This window comes from Sipha flava, unplaced genomic scaffold (genome assembly GCF_003268045.1).
Source record: "Sipha flava isolate LNK unplaced genomic scaffold, YSA_version1 47_pilon_pilon, whole genome shotgun sequence".
Lineage (NCBI taxonomy): Eukaryota > Metazoa > Arthropoda > Insecta > Hemiptera > Aphididae > Sipha > Sipha flava.
The window spans coordinates 872,591-900,117 of NW_020273276.1; the positions used below are offsets into that span (position 1 = coordinate 872,591).

Genomic DNA, 27,527 nt, shown 5'->3' on the forward strand with positions numbered 1-27,527 from the left:
TTTTGTAGACGCGAATCGCCATAGTTAACATTATTGTTTCATGTGCGCTAATCGCCTTTCTATTTTTTATATTCGAATTTTCATTTTATTATCGTAGGCGCAAATCACCACGGATTTGTTTATCATCTATTATTATAATTACACGTGAGTAAATCGCCACAGTTGGTTTATTATTATTTTAATTTCGTGTGTGTACTAGCAAACATATTTTTATTATTTAATACATTTTTGTCCGGATTATATAAAGTTTTTTAGATAGTACCAACTAGCCAGTCTGCGTTCCACAAATTTGTAAGTTTTATTGATTTATTATTTATTGTTGGGCCAAAATTATATTTAATTATACAATAAAATTTACCATTTTATCAATTCTTTGCATTTATTTTAGTTTTTATTTTTTTCAATAATTTTTAAATACACACAATCACATATATATATACACACACACAGTTACATATAATCTCTGCGTGGTATCGTAGTGGTCGTACTCCTCTGAAACGGCGCGATCGATTTTAATAAAAAAAAATTTTGTATATTTGGTAGATATGAGAATAGGTCGTACAGTATTTTTTACCCTCCTACCCCACTTTTATCTCCTATTTTCAGTAAGTATAATAATTTTGTCCATTTGTGTGTGTGTTACAATAAACAATGACAGTAAAACGCAAAGGGACCCATTTGGGCCGTCGAACGAATAAAGTAACTCACATGTGAAATAATATAGCAGAAAGAACAGATTAAGACGGATATTGCATAAAAATTAAACAACGAGATCCCACCATAGGTAGTTTATTCATTATGATCATCATTACTCATTTTGATTTAATATTTATAAATATGTTATTACAGGAGCCGAAACGAACAAAAAAGTTTGCTCGATAGATTTTTATGCCTATTGTATGATGATTCGACGTGGTCAGGACAACTTTATTCTGCAATATCGTAAGATATGCCAATAATTCGTGTACGCGAAGGTAAAGAGCAAACGACTGCGATTCCTACGACACAAACAAAAAAAAAAAAAAGGCTGCATGTGGAAGATTATATTCACTAGTAATACGCTATCAATAACGGAGACACCACCGAAATTGGTAAATCCATCATCCTACCATCAACATACGTAGTCAGTCCACGTCATATGCAAGAATATATACAGGATGCTATGACTTTCAGGCGCGGGTGCGGACGACCTTTTTTTATTTCTAATGTTAACAAATAATCCAAAGTGGCAGGAGATAATATCTTTGCTATTACCAGCCCAAAAAAGAAACGCATAGTCATTTACAACACTTATAAATGAACGCTACATCATTATTACGTGTACTAGGTATGTTGAGGTGCATTCATAAAGTATTTATCAATCGATTAACGTTAACCAAACGTCCGTCTTGTGCTGTATTTCAGTGGCATGGTAATATTATTTTGGAGCAATTGCTCCTTCAAAATGTTTGGTAGGTGGGTGGTCCCCCTGCCAAAAAATGCTTGACAATAAGTATAAAAATAATATAGATATATCGTAACATAAAATTAAATATTTTAATTGATAGTAAATATTTAGCGCACAAATGTACTGTATATGATCCGTTACACTAGAAACAATTAGTACTAACTAATTGCAATACCAATGTTAACAACATTATTCAAAATTCACATACACTGCATAGATCAAGATACAAGATAATTAATGAGTGTAATAAATTTACTAGATAATTAAGTAAGTACATCTGATTATACAAATCAGTCTAATATACGTATATTTTTTAAATTGATTATGTTTTGCTGTGGCGGAAATGCCGTTAGGATGAATAAGGGTTAGGTTAGATTAGGTTAACCTAACCTTATGGTATATACATTTTTGCTCTTCACCAAAAATTAGTTCAGCACACCACTGCTGTATTTAGCAGTGGTTTCCAATCGGGGATGGGGTGAACGTGCCGACGCTGCTGGGGAGACGTACACAGTCATCCATTACGAAGTATAACTTTTTTAGATTTACATAAACAGGGGAAAAAAATATGAACAAACGAACGGTTTTAATTATACTACTTGTTAAAATTCAAATTTGAAAACAGAAAAAAAAAGGTTTTCAGTTTTAAAATAAGCAAAAAAAAAAATAAACTTATTTATATTTAAATTTATTGAGGAGGGGCTTAGATATTTTTTTAAGATGTACAAGTGTGGCATAGAAAAAAAGAGATTTGGAAACACTGGTGTATAAAAACATTCAGCAACTGGTGGATCCAAGTCCAAATCCGGACCACGAAAAGCAGACAAGTGGACCAATGTATAAATCTTATTTTAATTTCATTTTTAAAATGATAAATAAAAATAAAAAATATATATTTCACTTAATTTATTAAATTAATATTACAGTCATATATCATCAATATTATTGTAATTTTTTTTTTAAAGACATTTCAGTAACAACTAGTAAATAGTAAAATACATTTTTTTTCCAGACCCCGTTTGCTTATTGTTTTAAAACTTTCGGGCTCCAATAGAAGGTATTTTACGATCCCTGGTGTACAGTATACACTGCAATAAAGTATTATTCCTATCTAATTGCGAAATGTACATGTCACGCCTTATCGTTGAAGGCAAAACAAAAACACATGGGTTTGAAAAATCAGGAAACGTCGCGTATTTACACTGATGGTAACAATAAAAGTTTGGTGTAAAGTTTTCGGATTTTATACAACTATCTAGAGTTGGAGTACTTACAGTGAAGACAGCAAAGGGGGAACCGTCACCCATGAAAACTACATTGATAAAACAATATAATACGTTGCGTAAAACATATTATGTATACGTGTACAAACGCACGGGGTACACGGTCATATTATAAGAACGATAAATTAACGAACAAGTCAAAATATGTAATTTACTAAGCCGTTTTTGATGGCGTACTACCCCTCCCGTCGGGACAAATTAGATAATTGAAACACGGGCTCGGCCGCAATACTATATACGTCAATTTTATTATTTATATTTTCTGGCGTGAGCACGTAGACGTTTAGAAGACCCTTCTCTCTTTGCGTTCCAGCGTTTTACTTTGTTTTACACGCGCTGTAGCGCACCAGATATTCAGCACGGAACATTAGCAGAGAGATGCGAAAACCAATTTGTGTTGTTTGGCCGAGTTCATTTGTTCGTTGTTGCGCGGCGGTGGCGCAGAGGTCGACGTAGTAGTACGTATCTAAGCGCGCGTAATTAAGTTCAATTGACGGTGCGTGCGCGCGAGAGCGAGCGTAATTGATGGCCGCGGACGGAAACGTCCAATAAAATAAAAAAATTATGATAACAACAATAAATAAACTCGTACTACTAGACGAAAAAAATATATATAAAGTTAGTATTCGTTTAAAGTTTCGTAACAGATAAAAAACATATAATAATAGTAATACTAATAAATTAAGATTTGTTTTACCGGGAGTAAACAGAGGGCGTATAAATAAACTTTTTCTTTAAAAAAAAAAAAAAAAAAAACAAATACCCGATTTACATTGTAGTACAATATATGTGTACATAAATACATACATATTTAATATAATATACAAGACGACAAAGCAGTTGTCGGTTCACGGTACAATTATGCGTATTTTTTTAATGCGACTAGGACACAAACCGAACTCGTCCGCGGCACATTAAATGTACGTATAATTAATTTAATACTCGTTAAAAGGGTTGGGATGGCGATCGTTGAGTTGACACAGTGGTAATGTATACGTCGAGAGGTTGAGTGACGTCCATCGATATTCAGACGTTCAAATCGTTTCGGATTAATTCATTCCTTTCGTGTTCGTTCAACATCGGTTGATACACTTTTTCTTCCCCTGTTGTTACCGTCGTAGGTTCTTGCTGTTGTTGCAGATGGTGCGGCGTGAATTCTCCTCCCCCGAACATCGGCGATTCTTGTGGATGGTGTTGGTGTTGCTGCTGCTGCTGGTCAGGATTTTCGTTCTGGAAAACAAAGAGAATGACTTAAATTTCATACTGATAACGAGCATAGCAACAACAGTTAAAAACGAATAAATCCAACGACATAATCGGGGTAATAGAATTCATAAATGTTTAAAATACGTATAAACCGAGTACGCTAGTTTAAGATATTTTTACAATACTGTTGACGTATACTGTAAGTATCGAATAAACGCATTTTTTCTGTGACCAACCGTTATGGTTTATAAAATTATTTGCCGGGCTTAACGAACGTTTTATTCTTATTATTTCATTGTTAAAGCGGGGCGCGTACCTAAGTACACTTTTGCTCGCAAGCGAACCCAGTAATTCGGTTTATTATATCAATTGTAAATTATTCAAAATATATTCTTTTGACGTGTGGGGTTGTGTACACCACCTATGGACACACGGTACATAATAATACATGGGGTCAGCGATACAAAAGGATTAATAATATACAAAGGCTGCTGCCATACATCACCCCATTAAGTAATATGCACGTAGAGCATTTCGTCCTTATGTATATAATACACCCAAATATGTTCCAAGGCGACAGAAGTCTACACGATAAATATATATATATTGATTTTAATCGTTATTAATATTATTGTAACGTAGTAAGAAATTAAAAATTAAATCTTATATAGTTTAAATGTTTTATATTCTTTATCGTTTATAGTTTAACAAGGTTGCTAAATTTAGATAAAACAGTAAGCCAGAAAATTGCCTTATTAATATTACATACCAATACGGTTGTCTTGTATTTTAGTCCTATGCATCAACCACCATAAACGTTCAATCGAAATCGCGGTGACGAAACCATTGTGTGATGAACGAATGGGTGTAATAATTAATAATAATAATAATAATAGCAATATAATTTATGCAAAACCGAAATTAATATTGATACTTTTCCATACGCAGGTATACGTGTATTATTGTTTTATACACGGTCGAAAATATAATTTTATTACATACACGTACAGCGGGCACATAAAATATTATTATACCGAAATGTTTTTGGCACCCGTCCGACCCTGAATCGTGACAAAATAAATAATATAACAATATACGAGTGTCCGCATCATACACACGCATTGTCGTTCGAGGGGATGAGAATGTGATCCGATTAAATAGAATCAATCCGAAAAAAAAACACAATCGCTGAACAGGGTGCATCAACACGGAGAGCGGCGTCGTTCTTTTCCAATGCTTACAAATTTTGTATGATATTATATTTGTAATTTCACGTCCTCTATGTAAACAAATACGAGTGCAACGGATATAATAACACAGAATAAGAGAATGTTTATGAAAAACAATATGTACATAGAATGCGCACTGTTATTATGTTGTACTGGTGCCATACATAGACATTATATGTCTATGGTGCCATGACTTATTATTGTATTATTAAGTCGCAAACGCGCAATACTAACGTTAAGTTTAGGACTGGACGGAAGAGAAACATAGGATTAAAGATAAAAATATTTGAACCGTATACACAATATATACTACCTATGCCAGTGATGTCCAACCTTTTTCCTTTGGCTGGCCACTTTGGTAAACAATTATCTTCAAGCGAGCCACAAAGTATAAAAGTACAAAAATAATCTTATATATTGGACTTTTTTTCTTATCTTTTATTGTCTATTGAAAAGATTATGAATTAAGGTACACATTAGTTTGATCAGTACGTTATTTTAAGTACACGGATGATATCGATATTTAATTGTAAAGTTTGCGTATGAAAATGTCAGACAGAAAAAAACGCAAATATATTGATGATTGTCGAATTTTTAATGGTCTATAAATTACTTTTTCATTGAAATTAATGGAAAAGCCGTTTGTCTTTTGTGTCGTGAACTGTTTCAGTTTTTAAAGAATTTAATATCAAACGGCATTATGAATCAAAAAATGTTCATACATTTTTAAAAATTTTTTTTATTTTAGAAAATTCGTAACGAGCCACATGTGGTCCGCGGGCCGCGGGATGAGCACTACTGACCTATGCGGTCACTGACTACCTGTTTATCGCGATTTAAAGTCGTTTTTAATCGTTACATAACGATGTTCTTTTTTTACTCCGTTTGATTTTCTTACTTTTGTTCAAAATATACTTAATATCGTTTATAATCGAAACTGTGCATGGATAGAAGTTCTTAGGGTAAATAAAACGGGTAAATGCGAAAGAATAAACAATGTGAATAAAAACGATTGCAATGAAGTATGCAATGATAAAAGCCTGAATTGCACGAATTTATCACACAGAAAAAAAACGTTTTATAATTTTTTTTTTTTATTTTTTTCCCTGCATGACTGCATATATCACACGCACGTAATACGTCATTAAGGTGAAATATATTAGAAATTATCAGTTGCTTTTATGCTACAATACGGTTTAACACACTCGTCCGAATGAAATGATCAAACGTTAATAAGATCCAGGTGAACTATATTTCCTTCTAATTCCTCCTCGTTCATGTATTTTGTACTCTTATGCGACTACCTTCTCGTCTATACTTATTTCGGTCAACTGACATATATTATATAATAATAAAAATTATTTTTATTCCGTATTTTCGAAGTTTAAACAAGTATTTTTATACCATAAGATGAAGAACACGACATAATTGTAAAACCCATACACAGACGATAAGTATACATGATTATTGTACAGATTCTTCTCACAATTCAGAAATCAATTAGACATTAAGCTCGAGACTGCTCCGAAATATAGTGTAATTCTAGTGTAGCATACTTAACGGCGTAGGTATTTAGATTGATTTTAGCGGGGTGTAGGCGGGTGTTATTTATAACAATGATTAATTACTAGTTAGGATTTTAATATATAAATGTATACATCGTAATGTTTCCTGAACTTCTATTGAAACCAAATGTAACGTATACGTACATTTATCTAACATTTCGGGTCGCTGCACATAAATTGCGTCCCAGCCATATTTAACCACTACACGAATTGTGTCCCGACAACGTAAAAACATTATTTTCCTTCCTATTTCATACAGACTTAGAACTGTCGATAGCATATTATGACTATCAGTAGGTTAAAAATATTGATTTTTATCGTTGTTATACTATTAGAAATAATTAAAATGAAAATGTGTAAGTTTAAACAATAGGGATGTAATATAATAATTAAAATAAATAATAATAAAAATAAAATATAAATATAAAATTAAAAAACTGGTAAAAACTTAATTATAATCAAGACGGGATAATTGGCCACTTTCATATTTTGCCATATTTCGTCTTAAATAATCTTCTTTTTCGCATACCACCATCCGTCTGTTTTTAGTTATACGAATACTTCGCTGTTTAATATAAGTTTCTTTATGTACATTTTTTAAAACATTTATGAATTGGAATATATTCATGTGTACTGAGTAAAACATACTATTAAACTTTGAAAATACATACATATATATATATATATATATATATGTATATATTAAAATTATTCATAGTTCGAATTATTAAACTTGAATATATTGTCCACACAAAAATTGGATGGTCACAATCAGGTTTAAAGTAAGTATTTATATGTCATCGGAAAATTTCTGTACTTTTTCATTTTCTGGTAAAATCGATAGAATATCGTCAGTAAAACAATCCTCTACTTTATCTGGTTTTAAAAATGGGAGGCCAAAAAAATCATTTCTTGTAATCATTTAAATAAAACCGGACGCAATTCATGTGGCCGTTTAGATTAAGATGGACGCAATTCTTTTCCCCACTTATAAAAATTTTTTTTTCGGAACGCAATTCGTGTGTAGCTGGTTGGGTAATGGGCACCGGTGATGGATTCTACGTGAATGTATAAATCACAAGCAGTATTTATTATCACATATGAATTGTTACCTATTTATATAAATGTGAATATATTATTCACATTTTAGACTATAACTCAAAAACGGTAATAGCGCCAAGATTGATTGACGATGGTAATTGGTAATAAGTTAATACTAATAACTATTAATAATAATAAATTTGAAATTATGTAATACTATCAATAATAGTATAGAATAATAAAATAAGCTATATTGTTAAATTATTTATGTAAAACGGCGGTGATATATCTGGTTGGTTCAAATGATCAAATCGTTATTTGTTATTTCATTCGACGTGTTTTAAAAATACGTTAGCAACCATACTAGCTAATTATTTTAACCTAAATATAGTAACTTATTAAAAGTGATGAGAACGTGTTCATATAAACATATGAACAATATAATAATATAATATATAATATAGCGTTCATATGAACGCGTTTATTTTGTGTGAACTATACATGAGCGTATTCGATTTTCAAGAAATGAACTTGAGCGTGAACTAAGTTCTTATATTTTATGAATATAAAGTTTTTGGTTCAATGCAATTATGTAAGCATACAATTATAATTATTAATTTCTATTGTGCTATACTCAATAAAATCAATAAAATAAAGAACTAAAATATAAAATTCAATATATAAATTACACAATCAGAAACTTTACACAGGTTTAAAAATGTTAATTTTTAAGGTTATCAAAAAATAGGGAAATCCAAATTCAGTGTCAAATATATCTTATTTATATATGTTTTACAGTGCATGAGTATTTCTAGCGAACAGTAAAATATAGAAACCATATAAATGAGTATTACTAAAAAAGTATAAAATAACAACAACCAAAAAATAAAATTCAAAACGCATGGCTATGCGAAAAAATATTAACGGTTTTCAATTTGCATTAACACTGTACTATACTAATGTAATATTGTCTATGTATTGTAGTATATTTTAGTATACTTATATACTCATACTATTTACTTTTATTTTAATATGATGATCTTGAATTAATTCATTTTGAAAATAAACTTGAACTAGTTAATTTTAAAAATTGTGAACTAAAATTTGAATTAGATTATATTAAATGTCTGGAACTTCAACTTGAAATAGCTAATTTCTAAAAAAAAAATTTCCCATCACTGCTTATATATCAAATTAACGATGATTTATGATAATTTATAATATTTAATTATAGTTACTGCAGTGACACAAAGTACGAAGTTTGCAAACATTTTATATGTGAAATTCTCATTATTGAACTGGCAATTTTTGTTTTGACCAAAAATACAAACGTGAATTATAGGTTACATTATATACCTCAGGTTTAAACCGCTAAATAGCAGCGATGTTTACAATCCTAACATATATCTCGGCATTATTCCATTTCATTTTGTCCAACAGCCTAAAACGTTAAAAATAATAAATCAAATTAATTTGATAAAATAAAAAAAACCTTAACGTTTAATCTATACAGCGGGTTTATCAATGTAAATAATGGTGAATAATCGGAGGCCTTAAAAATTAAATCCACTTTGATCTCAATTTATGTGTTTACATATAAAATGCCAAACTTTCGGTTTTAATTATTTAATTTTAACATTTTCATTTATAATAATGCTTTATTTTGCACCGATATAATTTATGTCCCCCTTCATCCCTAGACACGAGACACTTTATAATATATATTAGTCATAATAGTGATAATAATAAATACCATAAATTATTCAGAAATCCAAACATGTAAATGGGGCTTCTTAAAAATTAAATTTTTATTTTTGAAATCATGAACTTTACTTGATAATAATTAGTTATTACGTATTATAATGGTTTTTATTTTCAAAAATAAATGTTTTTCTAACCATTTTTTGTAATAAGTCATTGACTAGCTATTGTTGATACACATGTGCATCAACATCGTTATGTTTTTATAGTTAATTATAAATTAAATCCATAAATCAAAAACGAATAGTTTACAAAAGTATTTTTTTTTATTTGACATTTTAATTGCGTTTCGCTATAAATAATTTTGTTTAAAACGAATGATTTATGAAATTATTTATTGAAAAATTTATTTAAATTTTTTTTTTTTTATAAAAATCATTCAAATATATTTATATATATTTATAAGTATACATCGTTTAGATTAAACCGTTCAGTATTTTTTTCGTTTCATCGATCGTAAAAGTATTACGAAACATTGCATTTATTATAACAGAAAAATGTTATAACAGAAAAATGTCTACTATACTTAAAAAGACTTCTTCTTCTTCTCTATCGTCTTTCTCCCAATTATTCATGGTCAGCCACCTTAATCTTAAATCTCCACTCGACTCTATTTTCTACATTTCTACTATACTAAAAAGAAAAGTGACAAACAAGAAATTGTATCAATAGCGATTTGTCGAAAAATATACATCATACGTGAACCCATAAACGTTTATACTATACTGCCCTGCTACTGCGAAAAACAGTAACTACAAAATTCACATTTTCGGGAAATTGAACTTTTATGTTTTTATAATTTTTTTTATTCGATTGAAAACTTAAAGTACACCTTTTGACTGAATTAGAAGGAAATTTATGCTAGAAATTCAAAAATGCTATTAGTTTTGTGATTAATAAATTATTTTTGACAATTTTCACATAATATAACAGTTACTGTATTAACTGCATTTCTCTTTAGCATTACTCACATTATATCATAAAGTGGTTTGAGTATATATTATACAAGATCAAGTGTATACTGTTTCAGTGCATATTTGAGTACATAAGAAGTATTTCCTTGTGTACGTACTTATTCAAAAACTATCCAAAGATAGATTAACGAAATATATTTATTATCTTTCTAATAAAAAAAAAAAATTAAAATACACTACTACTCGTACTTCATATATATTCTTACCCGATACAATACTATCACAACTCGTATATTTTAGATGTATAGACTCATTGATGCAATTAGAATTTTATCAATCATGATTTAACATTTTTTTAAATGTTCAATAAGTTTTATTATCAAAATAAACGCCAAAATATTTACTAATGACCAGGAAAAAAAGTCGAACAACCAATTTTTATAACTTATTTTAAGTTAAAAATATCAATAACCATATGTGACTTACAAATATGGCATTATATTTATTTTATTTTACTATTAGTATTAGTCAACGAAAATGCTTTAATAATCAATAATTTTAAACTAATATTGGCTATTCGATTTCTGCACACTCATATTTAAGAATATTATTTCTTAATTTTATTTATATTTTCCATTTCGATTTTTGATAGATTTTAATAGAATGTTGTATAATATGCCCGATAAAATAGAAATATGCATAAATATACCAAACATACAAAAACATTCAAAATAAAATTTCACATATTTAACCGTGGTACCTAGAAATGGATTTCTATATCATCTAGCATTAAATACAACTTTGCAAGATTAATATGCAAATGCATGAACTTACAAGCCCTGCTTATTACTAATATACTTACCTATTCTTCATAATAAACCTACTAAAATAGATTTAAAAAAAATGCATGAACAATTATAACTATTCCAACAATTAAAGTTAATTTCATAATGTACGAGTATTTAAAATATAAGATTCATAAAAAATAAATGTGTTTTTTTTTTAATTGAAGAATACATTACCCCTTAAAATACAGACAGCTGCCTATCCTGAAAATTTAGAGTGACTATCGTCCTAACCCAAAATAATATAATGAAAATATTTATACAAAATACAAATACTGTTTATCTTATAAAAGGTCGGTATAGTAAACGATACACGGATTCCGATATTACAGTTATATGTTTGTTATTCTGAATTTTCATAAAAGTATCATTTTAAAAAATATTAAATTTAAAAAAATAACTTAAATAGTATATTCAACACCGTTCGCCAATGCTAAATACTTAAGATAAATAAATAATAAAGATAAATAAAATAAATAAATTCAAGATAAATAAATACGGTTAAATGGATTACAACAATTTAACTACTTCCCTGTCCTCTCATCTGTTTTACCATTTCATATACGCAATCTAATGTGACTTACCCAAATCCCGTGCATCGCGAGCAGACGCCTGTAGGATTCGAGTTCATTTTCTTTAAGTTGGTACGCATGCATTAGCGCTATGTGATTTTCTTGGAGTCTAAACAACTGCAATACAACAAACAAGGGTTATTAATAATAAGAATTACACAGTTTTCAGAAAATTAGAAAAAAAGTTTACATACTTCGGTTTTCATGCGATCTGTGTCATCACGAGAATCGTTGGCCAGCCGGCACAATTCTTCAATACGATTGGTCTTTTCAGTTAGTTCAGTTTTTAATTCGTCTACGGTAGCTTTCAGTTCATCGATTTCCTTCTGATTGGACACCAATTTTTCACCATCATCTTGTCCTGGTAGCGTGTTCAATGCTCTCATAATCATACCTATGTTAAACAAATAAAATTTTGAATTTTTACAAATTTGCAATCATTTTTTCACCTATATACGAGTACAAATTAACGCGCAACGATTTTATCATAAAACATTTTCTAACAAATGATTGTGCTTTAGGAAGAATAAATATGGAGGACTAAGGCCTATCGAGTGAGACTGGCATTAAGTAGTGATTATCTGTTACATTATACAACATAACAATTATAATAAAGTAATATAAAATAAATATAAGCACCTTCTAGCATTTTGAACAACTTGCAAAACTCGTAATCCAACAATAAACTTTGAGGGTTTTGAGCTGTCGGTTGTGGATGTTTGCTGGCTCTCGTGTACGATTCGTTTCTAGAAACGTCGTTTAATTTGTCCATGAAGGTTTCCACACCTATCCGTTTGGTAATCAAATGCCTGAGACTGTCCTGTACAGAAACAGAAAAAACTCGTAAGACGCAATACCAAAAATGCAATGAGTTAATATTAAAAGATTTACTTTTTTAAAGTTTTCCACAGTTTCTGGGTTAAACGCGAGACATATCCCCATCACAAACGTACTAAGGCCATTGACAATTTCTTCGATTTCTTCATTTTCCAGACGATTTGCCTAAATATGCACATATAGACCCATCAGTTGTAATAATTTGTATGCAAACAAAATTGAGTAAGATAAACGAATTTCTCAAAATAGCTCTTTCTGGTTATATTATAACTTTATTAAATATTAAAGGCAAGTCGTGATTTTTCCATATTATTCATGAACAAATCCAGATATTTTTGAGGGGGGGGGAGGTGCAAACAGTAATAGTAACAAATACTTAACCTATTGTCATTTGTTTAGGCTTTTTAAATAGTACAACGGGCCAAAACTTCAAAACAATTTGTTTTTATAAAGTTTTATACATTGAAAAAAATTAAAAAAATTTTTTTATTCATCTTTAAAAGTATGTAGAAAATAAAAGTAATAACAATTAAAAATATATACATTGATTTTTTTATCCAATCTTCAAATTCGATTTTCCAATATTTTTTTAAAAATTGAGTAAGTACCATAAAACCGTATTGTTATATTATTGTTTGTATTCAATACAACTTAATGATTAAACCGTATTACGTTCATTGTAAAATTTACTTATTTAAACTAAATTAACTAATTATAAGACGTCACACAAAAAAGTGTATCAATTGTTTTGAATTTGGATTTTTATTGAATGAAAATGTAATAAAATCCATAGAAATAAAAAAATTGTGTTTGAATTATTGTTTTTAAACAAAAAATATCAATACGAACTTATAGCTAAGACCACTACCAGGTATTTTCCGGTATGCGACTATATTTTTGTCAAAAAAAGTTTTTCCAAAACACACCCAAAGGTGTGTAAAATTATGTTAAATTTTTATAACATAAAAAAATATAAATGTTATTTTCTTTCATCACAAACCGGAGAAACGATAATGACCGGGTAAATTAGTTTCAAAACACAAAAAAAATAATAATAATAACAAATGTCAGTTAACACAACTACACGTTACAATTATATCGAAATCGAAAATAATCATTAACACACACTATCATAATCATTATGACCCTTAACTAATAACCGGTCGTTGTGAACGGATGCGTGTTCAATGAACCGACCAGCGACCCATTTAACCTCGTGTGTCAACACATAGGCGATGAGCACGCGCACTTGCAATAAAAAAATTGTACAGCGCTTTGTGTCCAACTAAAGAGTCAAGTGATTTTTTCACAATATTGTCCACAGGTATATACATGCGCAAACTACGTAAAAGCCTTCAATAGAATTGGATAATTTCAAGTAATAGCAATTTATATGACCTGAATGTACAAAATATCGATGTACAGTTATCTTTTTTTTTTTATAGCATAAACGACGATGGATACATTATCCTAAACATAAATGTTTCAAACAGTTTTAACTGTTTCAATTTTGACTACCTCAGTATTCAATCCGTTAAAAAAATAACTACGGATTATTTATACTATAAATTTAAAAAATATAGTTCATTAATTTATATAAAATATATATCCTATTGGTATTAAGCAGTAGAGGTATTCAAATTATATTTAAGTAAGCTATCCAAATAATGAAACACTAATAAACCAAACATACTATTGTCACAACGGTGTCCAAAAGGTCGGTGATTTTATATAGTTTTAGATAATTTGTTTGAACAAAATGTGAACTTTGGCAAAACGAACGATGTTATGTCAAAACTAAAATGCTTAAAAACACATCAAAGAACCGTTACTTGATATGATAGACATTTGTATTTTTCAATTTAATAAAACGGATATAAATATTTTAAAAAATATTGTTTCGTACGTATTTAACTATACCATAATATTGAAAACCGGGGCGAAGTGGCCCGCCAGGTAATCGGGACAATACCTGGTGAATTGGCTTATATAATAAGTGGCCTTTTGTGTTAAAAATAAATAATATTTTATTATTTTTAGTTGAACATAATTTTTGATACTATTGTTCAGAGATAGCATGTCCATGGCACGCTAAAAATATTATTCTAATATCTAATATTCAATATATTTGTTCTATACAAATAAAATATTTAATATTATATATAAAATAAATATGTTTTAATAACTTTTACTTCAATGTTTTGAATTGATTAGAAGTTATTATTGGAAATAATGTAATTATACCTACCAGTTTTTTAAAAATGCTGATGTTTGCTGTCAAAAATTTTCTATTACAAATTGAATTTTACAACTCAAACAAAAAAATACTGATTTAAATCCTGACTGAGGCACAAACTAGTTGGAATTATGGGTGGGAGGGGGCAAAACAAAAGTATTGAATAACCACATATGAAAAAAATTGATTGTTTTGCTCACATAATATAAATTACGTCCTCGTAATAAAAATGTTGCAAAGAGTGTAGGGGGGGGGGGGGTGCAGAACCTTCCCTTAAAATTCCAATCACAATAAAAATGCTAGAGTTGAAATCTCCTAAACTTTATGGTCTAAATAGTCCTATGCCTGGTAAATCTAATAATAAGACTACAGATTTAAATGTTGATAATCAAGATTAAGGTATAAATTGTATATAAGTTAAAATTATTCATTATTCATGAACTAGTCCAGCAGTTCTTAACCATTTGTAGATCACAGACCCCTGGTGAAAGATTTTTAGAAATCGTGGACCCCAATACTAATTTTTTTTGAATACATTTTTTTTTTATAAAATATCTCATGTTATCAAAACCCAAATTATAATAATTATTTTGTATAATAAATTACATAAGTAGACATAAAAAAACATACACATTTATAATTCATTTTACACACTTAATTTTTCAGTTAATTTAAATTTAATTATTATAGTTTTCAATACATATATATATATATATTTATTTGTAATGGCCGCCCATAAATTTACTACTATTGATTACGAAAAGTACTAAGCTTCTTAAGTATTAAAACAAAAGAGTACCAGGTTTTGGCAAATAAGCTGCATAAAATAATAAGTTATTTCAAATAAAATGTTATAAATTATACCAAAATAGTTTTTAAAAAATGTACATGTTATGTAAAGTAACAAAAATTTAGTACACATATAAATTAAAAACAATTCAAATCACTCAACTGTATCGTATAGCTTGTTTAATTTATGTTATTATTTCATGTAGAAACATAAAAAGAGTATACTAATTATGTGAGTGATTAAATCTGCTGATGATCATAACAAAACACATAAAATGTTTATTGTTTTTGATTATTTTTTAAATTAAATTAAAGTTACTATTAGTTTTTAAATTATGAAGAAAAAACTGCCCCTAGTATTTTGTTGTGTTTTTAGTCTGGTAGTAAAAACTATAAATGCATTGAAAGTTTCTTGCAGTAACTTTTTAGATTTTAACTTAATCCTTCAAAAAATGTAAGTTAAGATGCAAGCACAAATATGTTAATAAATACACATCTGACATAATAATAAAAAAGATTCATTAATGGATTCTTTGTTTTAGTTTTATTACTGATGCTACAATGAATTTTTCTGAATATTAAATTAGTACCTTATTTTAAATACCGAACAATTATTTTTGTATAAAACAAACCAAAATTTACAATATTGTTATTGATGTTAAAATATTAACTCCTATATTAAGTTAATTCAGAATAACTTATTTTTCATTAATTTACAATGAATTAATGAAATACATATTCAAAAAATTTAATTTATAAAAATGTATTGCTATATTGAAACATAATATTATTAAATTACTTTTTAATTTATCTACTGATAAAATTGTATTAGTATTATATATTTTACCACAATACAATTACTAATACTAATTACTGTGATGATTCAGTCAAGCCAATATTATATAAAATACATAAATTGATATTAAAATTATATTTTTAATAGCACTTCAGTCTTAATTATTACAGTCACTCAATTATCATAAAAAATAGTACATACCTGGGTGATGAAGTATGGTATACCATTGTTAATTTTCAAGAAACTTTCAACAGCCAATGAACAATGAGAAAACCAAGTAGATAAAAACATCAAATGGCCAATTTTAAACTGTGCTTTATCAGTCTGGAAAAAATTAAAAATTAGTTGTTACATATTACTTCATTACATTTTGGAAAAACTTCAAGAACACATTTGCGTATTTTATTAATTTAAAGATAAAGAAATGTATACTTTAATTAATTTCATTTTATTCCTTTATAAAGTACTTAATACATCATGTTAAATCATGGTTATGTAAAAAATTTACAATTAACCAACTGGCGGCAGAAATTTGTAAATAAAGTAGTCATTATCTTGCTAAGTGATTTGATATATACATTTAACATTACATACATTTATTACATTAAACCATTATAAGAATATTTATAAATTATTAATTTCTAGAGTTAATATAAGAAAAGATTGTAAATGTATTAATGATGTGATTGTATTTTATAATTTAATAAATATGAAACCTAACTTTGAGCGAAATATGATTTAGCAAATTCTATACAACAACAATACTAGTCAGTCCCTCAGAACTAAGATTTAAGTCAGACAAAGAAATAAAATATTAATTAAAAATGTATATTTATATTCTCTTTGAGTATGTTAATTTATAATTTTTAATTTTAATTTTTAGTTAGTTACTTTGAATATAAACAATTCATTTTTAAATATTCTATTATCAAATGTTTATTTTTATCTATTTCTATTTTTTTATCAGTTTACTTATTTAATAAACATTGGCAGTTAACTTTATTTAACTGTTAATTTAAGAAAAAAATTTTTTTTTACATTTTATCCTAATACTCATTACATATAATACTTTTTTTTATGTATCCTTGAACATGGATATCATAGTTTTTTTAGCATAAAAATTCCAAGCCCTGATAATGAAATATTCATATAACATACTGTTTGTATAGAACTGACAATCTGCTGAAGTAATGTTGGTGGATTTGGATCATTGGATGCCAGCTTTACATTCAATAGCTTTTCTTTGCCATCAGGGTTGTCGATAAGAGCATATGATAGTGCTACTGCAGCAAACCAGCTGCTCAATGATTCCTTGCTGAATAAACCCTGACACAAAAGATGACTGGCACAAGTTTCAGTTACTGTAAATGAGGAATAAGGAAATATAGAGAATACTAAAAAAATTGTTTACAATTAAAACAGAAATAAAGAGTAAAAGTATTAACCTTCTTTTTCTAATGGTAATAGTTTTTGTATGATTTTCATTTTTCCAAAATCATTTCTATACAAATAACACTGAAAACAGTATAATACCGCGCAACGCATCTCAAATGGCTGTTTATCATTTAACATTGACCACAACAGTAACACCAAAACATCTCTAGAAATTAAAAAAATGTAAAATTAGTAACAACAATAAAGATTAATAATGTATACATACTTTGAAGGGATTCCATTTGATTTAACTGCTTCCAGGTATGACTGATTATCATTATGTCCACGTACCAGTTCCGCTACAGTACTTATTGCTTCAGTCAATGGATTCCTAGGCACACCATTTGCAACCAACAAATCACACATAGCTTTTAGGATTCCTGATGTGTGCATAGCTTGTTGACATGAAGAAGTAGCTTGAGCTGGATTTGTAGGAGACACCAGAGTACGAATAATTTGAAGAACAGCATGTACATTATTAATTCTCTGTATTGGCCATTCATCGTTAGCTGGCAATTGTAGAAGCGGAAGTATTCTCGATATGAAATTACCTTAAGAATAAAATATACTTTGATTTAACATTTATAATTTTTAATAAAGTAAAAAAAAATAAATGAGTACATTTTTAAAACTCGTAAATTAATATATAAATAAATAAATGCTTAGCCTGGCCTGTAGTATTATTATATTTTTAATTTAAAACCAATCGTACAATACAAATATTATACTACTCCAAGCTAAGCATTTATTTATTTTATTTATAATTATTATTGAAAAGAACTGACCTTCTTTGAAGAAATTTTGGGTTGAAATATTGTTTCTCAATAAAGTCAGCATAAAATTTAGACAATCTTGAACAACTATTCCTCCATCTGCATTCCCTTCTTCCAGTATAACATCAAAAAGTCGATCAAAAGCATTTTCAAATGCTAATATCTTTTGAATATTTGCATTGCTCTTGGTTAGCAATGTTAACAAAAGAACAGACTAAAATAAAATATAATTTATTAAAAAAAGTTATTAAAAAAATTAATTAAAAAAATATATATATTTTTTAAACTGTTAATTATCTATAGTTAAAAACTTAATTATATAATCTTATTGACAAAATAACTTTTTTTAAACCAAAAAATGATTTAGTTCATAAAAGGCTTATTGGTTGAAAATAAAACAACACAATTATCAAATAAAATTGGTAAGTCATTAAATATATATTAGATACATCCATTAATAAATATATTTTTATAAAATAAAATCACAAATTCATAATATTAATACATAGCTTAGATTGAAAACACATTTGTTGATTGTAAATCTATTAATATACATTTAATTTTTTTTTTTATTGTTATCTATGATTATATAAATTCAATTTATTTTTTAATACATAAAATATTTTATATTTCATTATTTATGACTTTAATTTCATACATCTCAAAGAAATAACCAATATGGATATTTTTAATAATAGGTTTATTATATTTGGTCATTTTTAAATTAGTTTTTAACTATCATAAGAGGAGAAATTGATAAAAAAAACATGTTTAAAAAATGTTTCCTATGTTTATTTTAGTTTTTATTTCCTTATAACTTAAAAAATAGGCTGAAATAAAAAATAAATGGCTTTTGAATAAAAAAAACTTACATTATTTCGGATAACTTCCCGGCTGTCACTCAACATGTCAATTAGTTTTGAAACTCCCATTGGACTGACCAAAATTATTTCTTGAACATCTTTGGCTCTATTATTATTAAGAAAATTTTAACTTTATAGATTTAAAAAAAATAACAAAACAAAAGAAGATAAGAAGATAACATAAAAATTTAAATATATTTAGTATTTTTTATAGTGTAATATTATTTAAAATAAATAAATTGAAGTATTAAAACAATTTGTAAGTTCTTATATTATCATTTTTTATTAGAATAAATATTTTAAATGAGAAAAAATATTAAATATTTAAAAAGTTGCATTCAAATGTTTAATTATAAAAATTATGTTTTTTTATAAATTATTTTGAAAATTACTGTATTAGAAAAATATTAATAATCAAATAAATAAATAAAAATGAAATTTAAATATAAATAATAAAAATTTAACAAAAAAATAAATACAATTTTTTCAAATTAAAAAAAATTGTATTTAACTTTAATCATTAAAGTTTTAAATTAAATGATTCAAATCTATAAAATATAGTTGTATAGTATTTATTATTACTTTTTACTTACTTATTTGTGAGTAACAATAACAATAATTGAAGTGCTGGCCACCGTACATGAAAATCAAATTCTTCTAGATAATCCAAAACTAGTCCAACATTTTCTTGTTTTTTTATGAATATTTCCGTGAAACGTTCACCCAATTTATTAGAATCTTTTGCAGTGATATCAGGAATTTCTAATAATAAAACATTAATTATTTATTGATATTTAATATACTATTATAATATAATATTTGTAGTTTTATAAATAAAAAATAATAATAGCACAAAAGAATATACATATTTAATTTTATTATTAAAATTTATATTAGGGCTATTTTTTCTTGAATAAATAATAACTTCAAGGAAATGTACTTACAACCTAAAGAAAATAATCTTAATATGGTTATAAATGACATTACCATAGATTAGAAATCTACAGTGAATTCTTAGCACGACTATGAGTTGCTCAACCAGAAGATCTCCGCATACAACAGATAACTAACGATGATCAAACTTTCACTATAGTCGGAGGACTGATATATGAGATTCACAATGGCCAAAATTTACTTGTGGTTCCATGTAAGATGCAGTATGAAGTGATAAGGAATGTACACCACATTGGTCATTTTGGGATAATAAAGACTGAAACCCTGATCCAATGTGACTATTCCATCACTGAATTAAGGAATAAAATTGGCAAGGTGATAAATAGTTGTGTTACTTGTATTCTCGCTAATCAGAAGCAAAGCAGAAAAGAGGGCTTCTTACACAGCATTGATAAAGAAGACACCCTTTTTTTCATGTGGCATATAGACTTCCTTGATCCGCTGACACCAACACCGAAGGGATACCGACACATTCTGGCTGTAATCGATGGGTTCACAAAGTTCTACTGGTTATTTCCTACTAGAAGTGTCACTGATAAAGAGTCATCGACAAGTTGGCAGTGATAGAGGCTACTTTTGGTAATCCGGAAAAACTAGTGTCGGATAGAGAAACTGTATTCACTTCGAAAGACTAGTAATTATTGTTCAGAATGCGAGATCCGTCACATTCTTATAACCACAGGTGTACCAAGGGCTAATGGTAAAGGGAAAGACTGAATACCATTATTATAAATGTATTATCAAAGTGAAGTATGACTGAGCCAGATCAGTGATATTGTCAGGTGCCAAAAGTCCAGATGGCGTTGAATGGGTTATATCAGCGTTCCATAGGGATGACCCCATTCAAATTAGTTTTCGGAGTAGAGATGAACCACCCAGAGTATCAATCAATCAAAGAGGTAGTGAAGATTGAATATGTCAGGTGTCATGAGGAAGGTCAAGAAGAAAACAGACAGTTAGCAAAGAAACAGATACAGAAGGCACAAATCCAACAGCAACGCGTGTTTAACAAGTTCAGAAAGGAGGCCGTCAGTTACCGACTAGGGGATCTAGTTGCTATCAAGAAAACATAGTTCTTACCAAGTTCGAAGCTATACAGAGTTTTTAGGACCTTATCGAGTAATAGAACGTGAAGGTAACGAACATTATAAGGTGCTAAGAGTTGGCACACATGAAGGACCCGAGCAAAGCTACTCCTGCACTGAGTAAATGAAGCTGTGGCGTTCCATCAACCAGGATCAAGCTGAGAAGTCAGATGATGAATACATAACTTCCAAGGCGGACGCTGTTCAAGGTAGGAGAATGTGGGATGGTAACACTGGTGTTGGTCAGGTCAATCCAAGACGGTGTGATGACCTGTCTGGAGAGGGCAGTGATGTTATGATGCCCGACAAGTTAGTGTGAAGAGTGCTATAGTTGTTATATACTTTGTTTGTTTTTAAATGTATTGTAATTTGTTGTTGCTTTGTAATATATTGAGCTTAAGGTTAACATTCGTCTAACGTTATTCCTACTGATCCCACATATATATAATAGGATATGTAATAATTATTTTATATTTTTTTCATAATTGTTTTTACTCAAAAGGTTAATTATGATCACCCCAGTAATTTACAAATCACATCTTTCAAAAATGTTTAATGGGTAATAATTAAAATGGAATATAATTTATTTTGTCAATATAAAATCAAAGCCATTTCCAAAATTATAGATTATTCATTACTCATATATAAATATATGAACACAAATACACTCACAATATTAACTTTAAACTTACAGTATTATAAAATAATATATGAATTAATCATGAATTATTAGTAGATAGTATATAAGTTAAAAGATAATTTTTTTTGGATACTTAAATAAAAATATAAACGACTCTTAAATGTTGTCACTATTGTATGAAATATTTAACTAAATAAAATAGCTAATTATTATGCCTACAATAATCATCACATTAATTTAATGAATAAAAATGTTTTATATTAAATGTGAATAATGAATAACAATAAATAATATTAATATGGCTTATTTTATAATTATTTAGTCTTAAATATAACATGTAATTATATATGATTGGAATACATTCAAATGATAAATCATAAAACTATATAATTGGGTTTTATTAAATTGATTACTAAATAATAATTTAGTAACAATGAGTAAATTGTAAGCAAATTACTTTTAATTATCAAATTAAACCATGTTCATATAAAACTAATATAAAAATCAAAACCTAAAGCTAAATATTTGATTCATTTTTCAACAATATGAGATAATGTAAAATTATATTAAAAAAATTTAAATTACTACCAAAGATAATGAAATATTTAGTTGACAAAATACCTTCTTCATCATATATCTCATTATTCATGATTAGTTTTAACGTTTCCAAAGCATAACTGGCTATTTCGGCATCAGCACGATCTTGCTCTAGCACTTGACACAGAGCATCCATGCCTTTGGCACCTACTTCAATACGGTACTTGCGAGACAGAGCTTTCAGCGCTCTGCACGCATCGCGTCTATCGGCCAGCAAAGTGGAATGTTGTACCCGTTCCACTAGACGTTCGACCTGTGAAGCCAAATTTTAATCAATATGTATGCGAAGAGACGAAACAAATAATAAAAACGAAACGGCGTACAATATCGGCACCGGACGGTTGATCATCGACGACGGGCGTGCCGAGTACAGATTTCAGACCGCTTTTGAAATATTCCATCGATGCAATGTCCAACGACCCGGTTTACGACATCTAATAAGAACGTATACAGCTTCACGCCTGATAATCGTTTTATTTCGTTCAACGTGATTAAAAATAGTGTGTTGTAAGAATGAAAACGTTTTTTTTAGCTACGAATTTTTAAATACGGCAATGAATCAATTTAATAGCAGACGTCGGTTCTATCACGACAGTTCTTATCAAAGCCACGTGCTTATCAAAATCAACGAACGTCACCAACATGGACCAATCCGAGAGTCTCATGGTCACCGATAAGTTCAGTAATCGAAAACGGAAATAACGATAGCGGGATGCGTTATCAGATGTAAGAATTACGATATCATTGTTGTTGTTTTCCAAATTGCGATCGTTGACGTCCCGTTAACGGCGACGCGAACGCCGTTGTTTCCAGGTTTCAGGATTAGATTTATCACACTTAAACACGACTTTCGGACACTCAACACATACCCCGGTCCGCCGGAACTTTTCGTTCACCGGATATGGACAAGAGTATGGAAAGGAAATTTTTGAAAACCACAGTGGCCGGCATCTTGTTAGAAATCGGGTTCCAAGTTGTTGAACCAGCCGCATTGGAAACGCTTGTCGAAATGCTATTTAGTGGTGAGTTTTATTTTCCTATCATAGATGCCAATATGGCTGAAAGGTCGAGGATCTTTGAGCCCAATAATTTTTGTTTGTCGGTAGTTGAATGTGGTTGATGAGGTTCTGAAGTTTTGGTTTTGGTTGACTGGCAATATTGATATTATTATGCATTATAAAATAGATGCTAACATGCTTTATTTCCCTATAGTTATAGTGTATATTGAACTTTATGAAAAAGAGCCTGACAATTGAATGTCATATCTAAATTTTAGCCATAAGTTATTAAACTTTTTATCTCCTTAAATTATAAGTTGGTTATTTACAAGCTCTTTCTAATTTAACTGAGTCGCTATTTTTATAAATATTTTTTTTTCAATTTTATCACAATACACTATACATTATTATTGTTGAACCTTTAATATTTACTTAATTGGTTATAATTCTGAGCAAATGTTTGACAAAATTGTTTTTGTTTTTTTGTATCTGTATTTTATATTAATTTCTATTGTATATAATTAATTTTTCTTTTTAAATCTTTAAAATATAACTTTTATTTGTTTATTATATTTTATACAAATACCTATATTAAAACAATAAAATATATTATACTTACTATAAATCTGCATTCAGAATCATTTTTTGAATGTGATGTATCTATTATTTCTTTTAAAAATAACAAATAATTCACCTAACATTTGAAATTAATACAATGTATTAGGTATGTAACTAAACAGCTTTTATTTTTTGTCTTTAGTGTTATCTCAGATGGGAAATAGTAGTCGGCGGTATGCTGAAGTAGCTGGACGACTCGAACCTCTTGGAGCCGATGTAATGATGGGTCTAATTGATATGGGATTGTTTAAAAGTGCATCCAGTCTATTAGCCTACGCTAAACGATCAAATCGTGGTGTTCTCCCTAGTCCTGAACCATCTGTTCAGCCTCGCCAAACTTGTAATCTTCAAGCAGGCACTAGACTGCCCCACCCACCATATATGCCTAGTCATATGCCCTCTTTTCCTGATCCTCACGCGTACATAAGAACTCCAGTAAGAAAACTCATTCACCTATATTACATTATTACTTATTTTATAATATATATTTTAATTGCAGACGCACAAACAACCAGTTACTGAATATGAAGCAATCCGTGAAAAATCTGCAATTCAAAAACACGAGCTTGAAAAATCTTTAATTAAATTTTTAATTAAAACTGGCCCAACTGAAAGTTTATTTTTAAATCAAGAAAACGATTGCTTTCCTTGTAAGTGTCATTTTTAGATAACTAAAAGAATATTTTGATTTGATTTTTCACAATAGTTAAAAAAATATTCTCATTATTTACTCTACTGGTTGAACATAGATCTTACATAAAAACATTTATTTTAAATAATAATTATTCTATGTACGACTTACCAGTACTACTTTATATAGATGAAAAATTCCAATGAAGATCCCACCTTTAATTTTCTGTTTAATATCTGTTTCTTTACATTTTGCTTACTTGACCTTTTATCATACTGTTTATATCACTTATCTACCTATGTTATGTTAATATATGGAAAACTCATTGACTCAGATGGAAAAATAAATATATACAAAAAATATCTTTTAAAAAATAATTTGAATTTTTCGCGCTCTTTTTTGCAAACCCGTCATGTCAATCAAGCCAATATGTAACAAATCAATCTTCAAACATGCTTTTTGTAAAATTGTATTTTTAAATTGTATGTAATAAAAATATAAAAGTTAAAATACCTAACATCTTATTACAATTCACCCCTATAAGCAGCTATTCTAATTGTTTTTTTTTTAATGTAATAAATCTTATGTATTATATTGTCAATAATCATGTAAATATACATTTTAATATGTAGCAAATGTATTAATAATTAATTTCATATTTTCTAGTAATAGCCAACAAGCCACAACAACCAGCTTATATTTCAGCATTAATACCAATGGATCAAGTATTTGATGATGATCCTGATGATAGTGAAATGCCACCTCCTAGTAAAAAAATCAAACTTAAAAAAGATGATCTGAATAAAGAAGAATTCGATGAAAATGAAGAACAAGAAAATGAAAATGAAGAAGAAGAAGAAATAGTAAACTGCGAAGAAACAGAAATAAAACAAGAGGAACCCATAGACAATCCATTCTTAAGACCTGTCAAGTATCCTGCAGGGCATTGAGATAATTCTGTGGATTGTTCGAGTTCTATAAATGTTAACTTAAAACAGGATCTGTGGACAACATTTGATTATTGTTTTATTTAATTTATATGTTTTCATCTTGAGTAAGAAGACTAATGTTTTTTCTTGTATATATAGTCACATTGTAAGTGCTCAATTTTTTATTGCTTGAATCTTTATTATCATAAAATAAAAGTAACTACTCATTTGTTGCATCAACACGACTATTAAAATTAATTTGAATTATTTTGTAAAACTTGTACATTTATTTGATTGAGATTTTATACATGGCTTCATATAATTTAGAACATTGTTTGTAATATAAATACAACTGACAACAATTCCTAGTTTTGTAATATTGCAAAAACAATTACTTGACACTTCTTGCTGTTTCATGCTTGTCAAAACAAAAATGAAAACGATTCATTGGCTAGTTTGTATAAAATACAATATATTTCTTTCTTTCTTTTATTCTTTAATGGGTTTTACGGGCAATTTAAGTCTATTGCCGCAATAACCACTTGCCTCCACTCATCTCTATCTTGCGTTAGTTCTCTGTCGTTCACTCCCATCCTTGATACATCTTTTTTAATCCTGTCTTTTTACCGCTGTCTAAGTCGTCTTCTCGGTCTTCTTGTGTTCGGTTTCCAACTTGTGTCCAATCCTATAGGGCCTTCGAACCTCCATATATGTCCCACCCATCCCAGCTTACTACTCTTAAAGACTCCAATTGTATTTGTTTCACCATATAATTCTTTTACTTCTCGGTTGGTTCTTAATTCTAAGTCCCCTAGAGCGTTTCTTTTTGGTCCAAATATCCTTCTAAGGACCTTTCGTTCAAAATTAGCTAGTCTATTTTCATCCGTCTTTGTTGTTGCCCATGCGCTACAGGTGTATAGTGCTACCGGTCTTATCAGCACTTTGTACAGTGTTATTTTCGTTCTCCATGATAGCATCTTTGACTTGAATAGAGGTACTAGTCCAAAGTACCATTTATTTGCTGCTACCAGTTTTAGGGCCGTATTTTCAAACATAACTCAAACATTTTAAGTGCACTTAACAAACAAAAATACACTTAATTAAAAACTTAATAGAATTTTCGTATTTTTAAACTTTACTTAACTGTTTTAAGTGAAATAAATTAAGTAAAAAATTAAGATACCTTTGTAGGTTACTTAAGTTTAAATTTTACACATATCACATCAATGTTGATTTTTATTATCACAATGATTATGAAAACGAAAAACTAATATAGTAATTTTATTGTAATATATATATTTTAATTTATTAAATAAAAAGATTATGGACATTTTTGAGGACCTGGATTTTATTGATGACTTGTTTCTTGCTGAGAATATTGGTCATGAACTCCAAATACCCCGCATAATGCCAGATCTCGAAAATCCTTTGGAAATGTATAGTGACAAGGAAATAAAAATACGTTTCAGGTATGTATAAATAAA

The 27,527-nt window shown here is 28.6% G+C and overlaps 2 protein-coding genes across 2 annotated transcripts; one reads left to right on the forward strand and one right to left on the reverse strand.

Annotated features, from left to right (window-relative positions):
- Positions 1–2,414: 2,414 nt before the first annotated feature.
- Positions 2,415–23,527, reverse strand: LOC112689874 (general vesicular transport factor p115). Its single transcript, XM_025563746.1, has 14 exons — positions 23,191–23,527; positions 22,892–23,120; positions 20,185–20,353; positions 19,601–19,697; positions 18,741–18,942; positions 18,182–18,506; positions 17,967–18,121; positions 17,680–17,882; positions 16,723–16,845; positions 12,755–12,865; positions 12,503–12,683; positions 12,058–12,257; positions 11,876–11,980; positions 2,415–3,960 (listed from the first exon to the last, which is right to left on the reverse strand). Exons 1-14 carry the CDS (start codon positions 23,266–23,268, stop codon positions 3,757–3,759), a joined length of 2,382 nt encoding a protein of 793 aa, XP_025419531.1. The 5' UTR covers positions 23,269–23,527; the 3' UTR covers positions 2,415–3,756.
- Positions 23,528–23,627: 100 nt separating this feature from the next.
- On the forward strand, positions 23,628–26,283 carry LOC112689875 (transcription initiation factor TFIID subunit 8-like). The gene is made up of 4 exons (XM_025563747.1): positions 23,628–23,889; positions 24,626–24,918; positions 24,983–25,133; positions 25,781–26,283. The coding sequence occupies exons 1-4, from the start codon at positions 23,769–23,771 to the stop codon at positions 26,062–26,064; spliced, it is 849 nt and encodes a 282-aa protein (XP_025419532.1). The 5' UTR covers positions 23,628–23,768; the 3' UTR covers positions 26,065–26,283.
- The last annotated feature ends 1,244 nt before the right edge of the window (positions 26,284–27,527 follow it).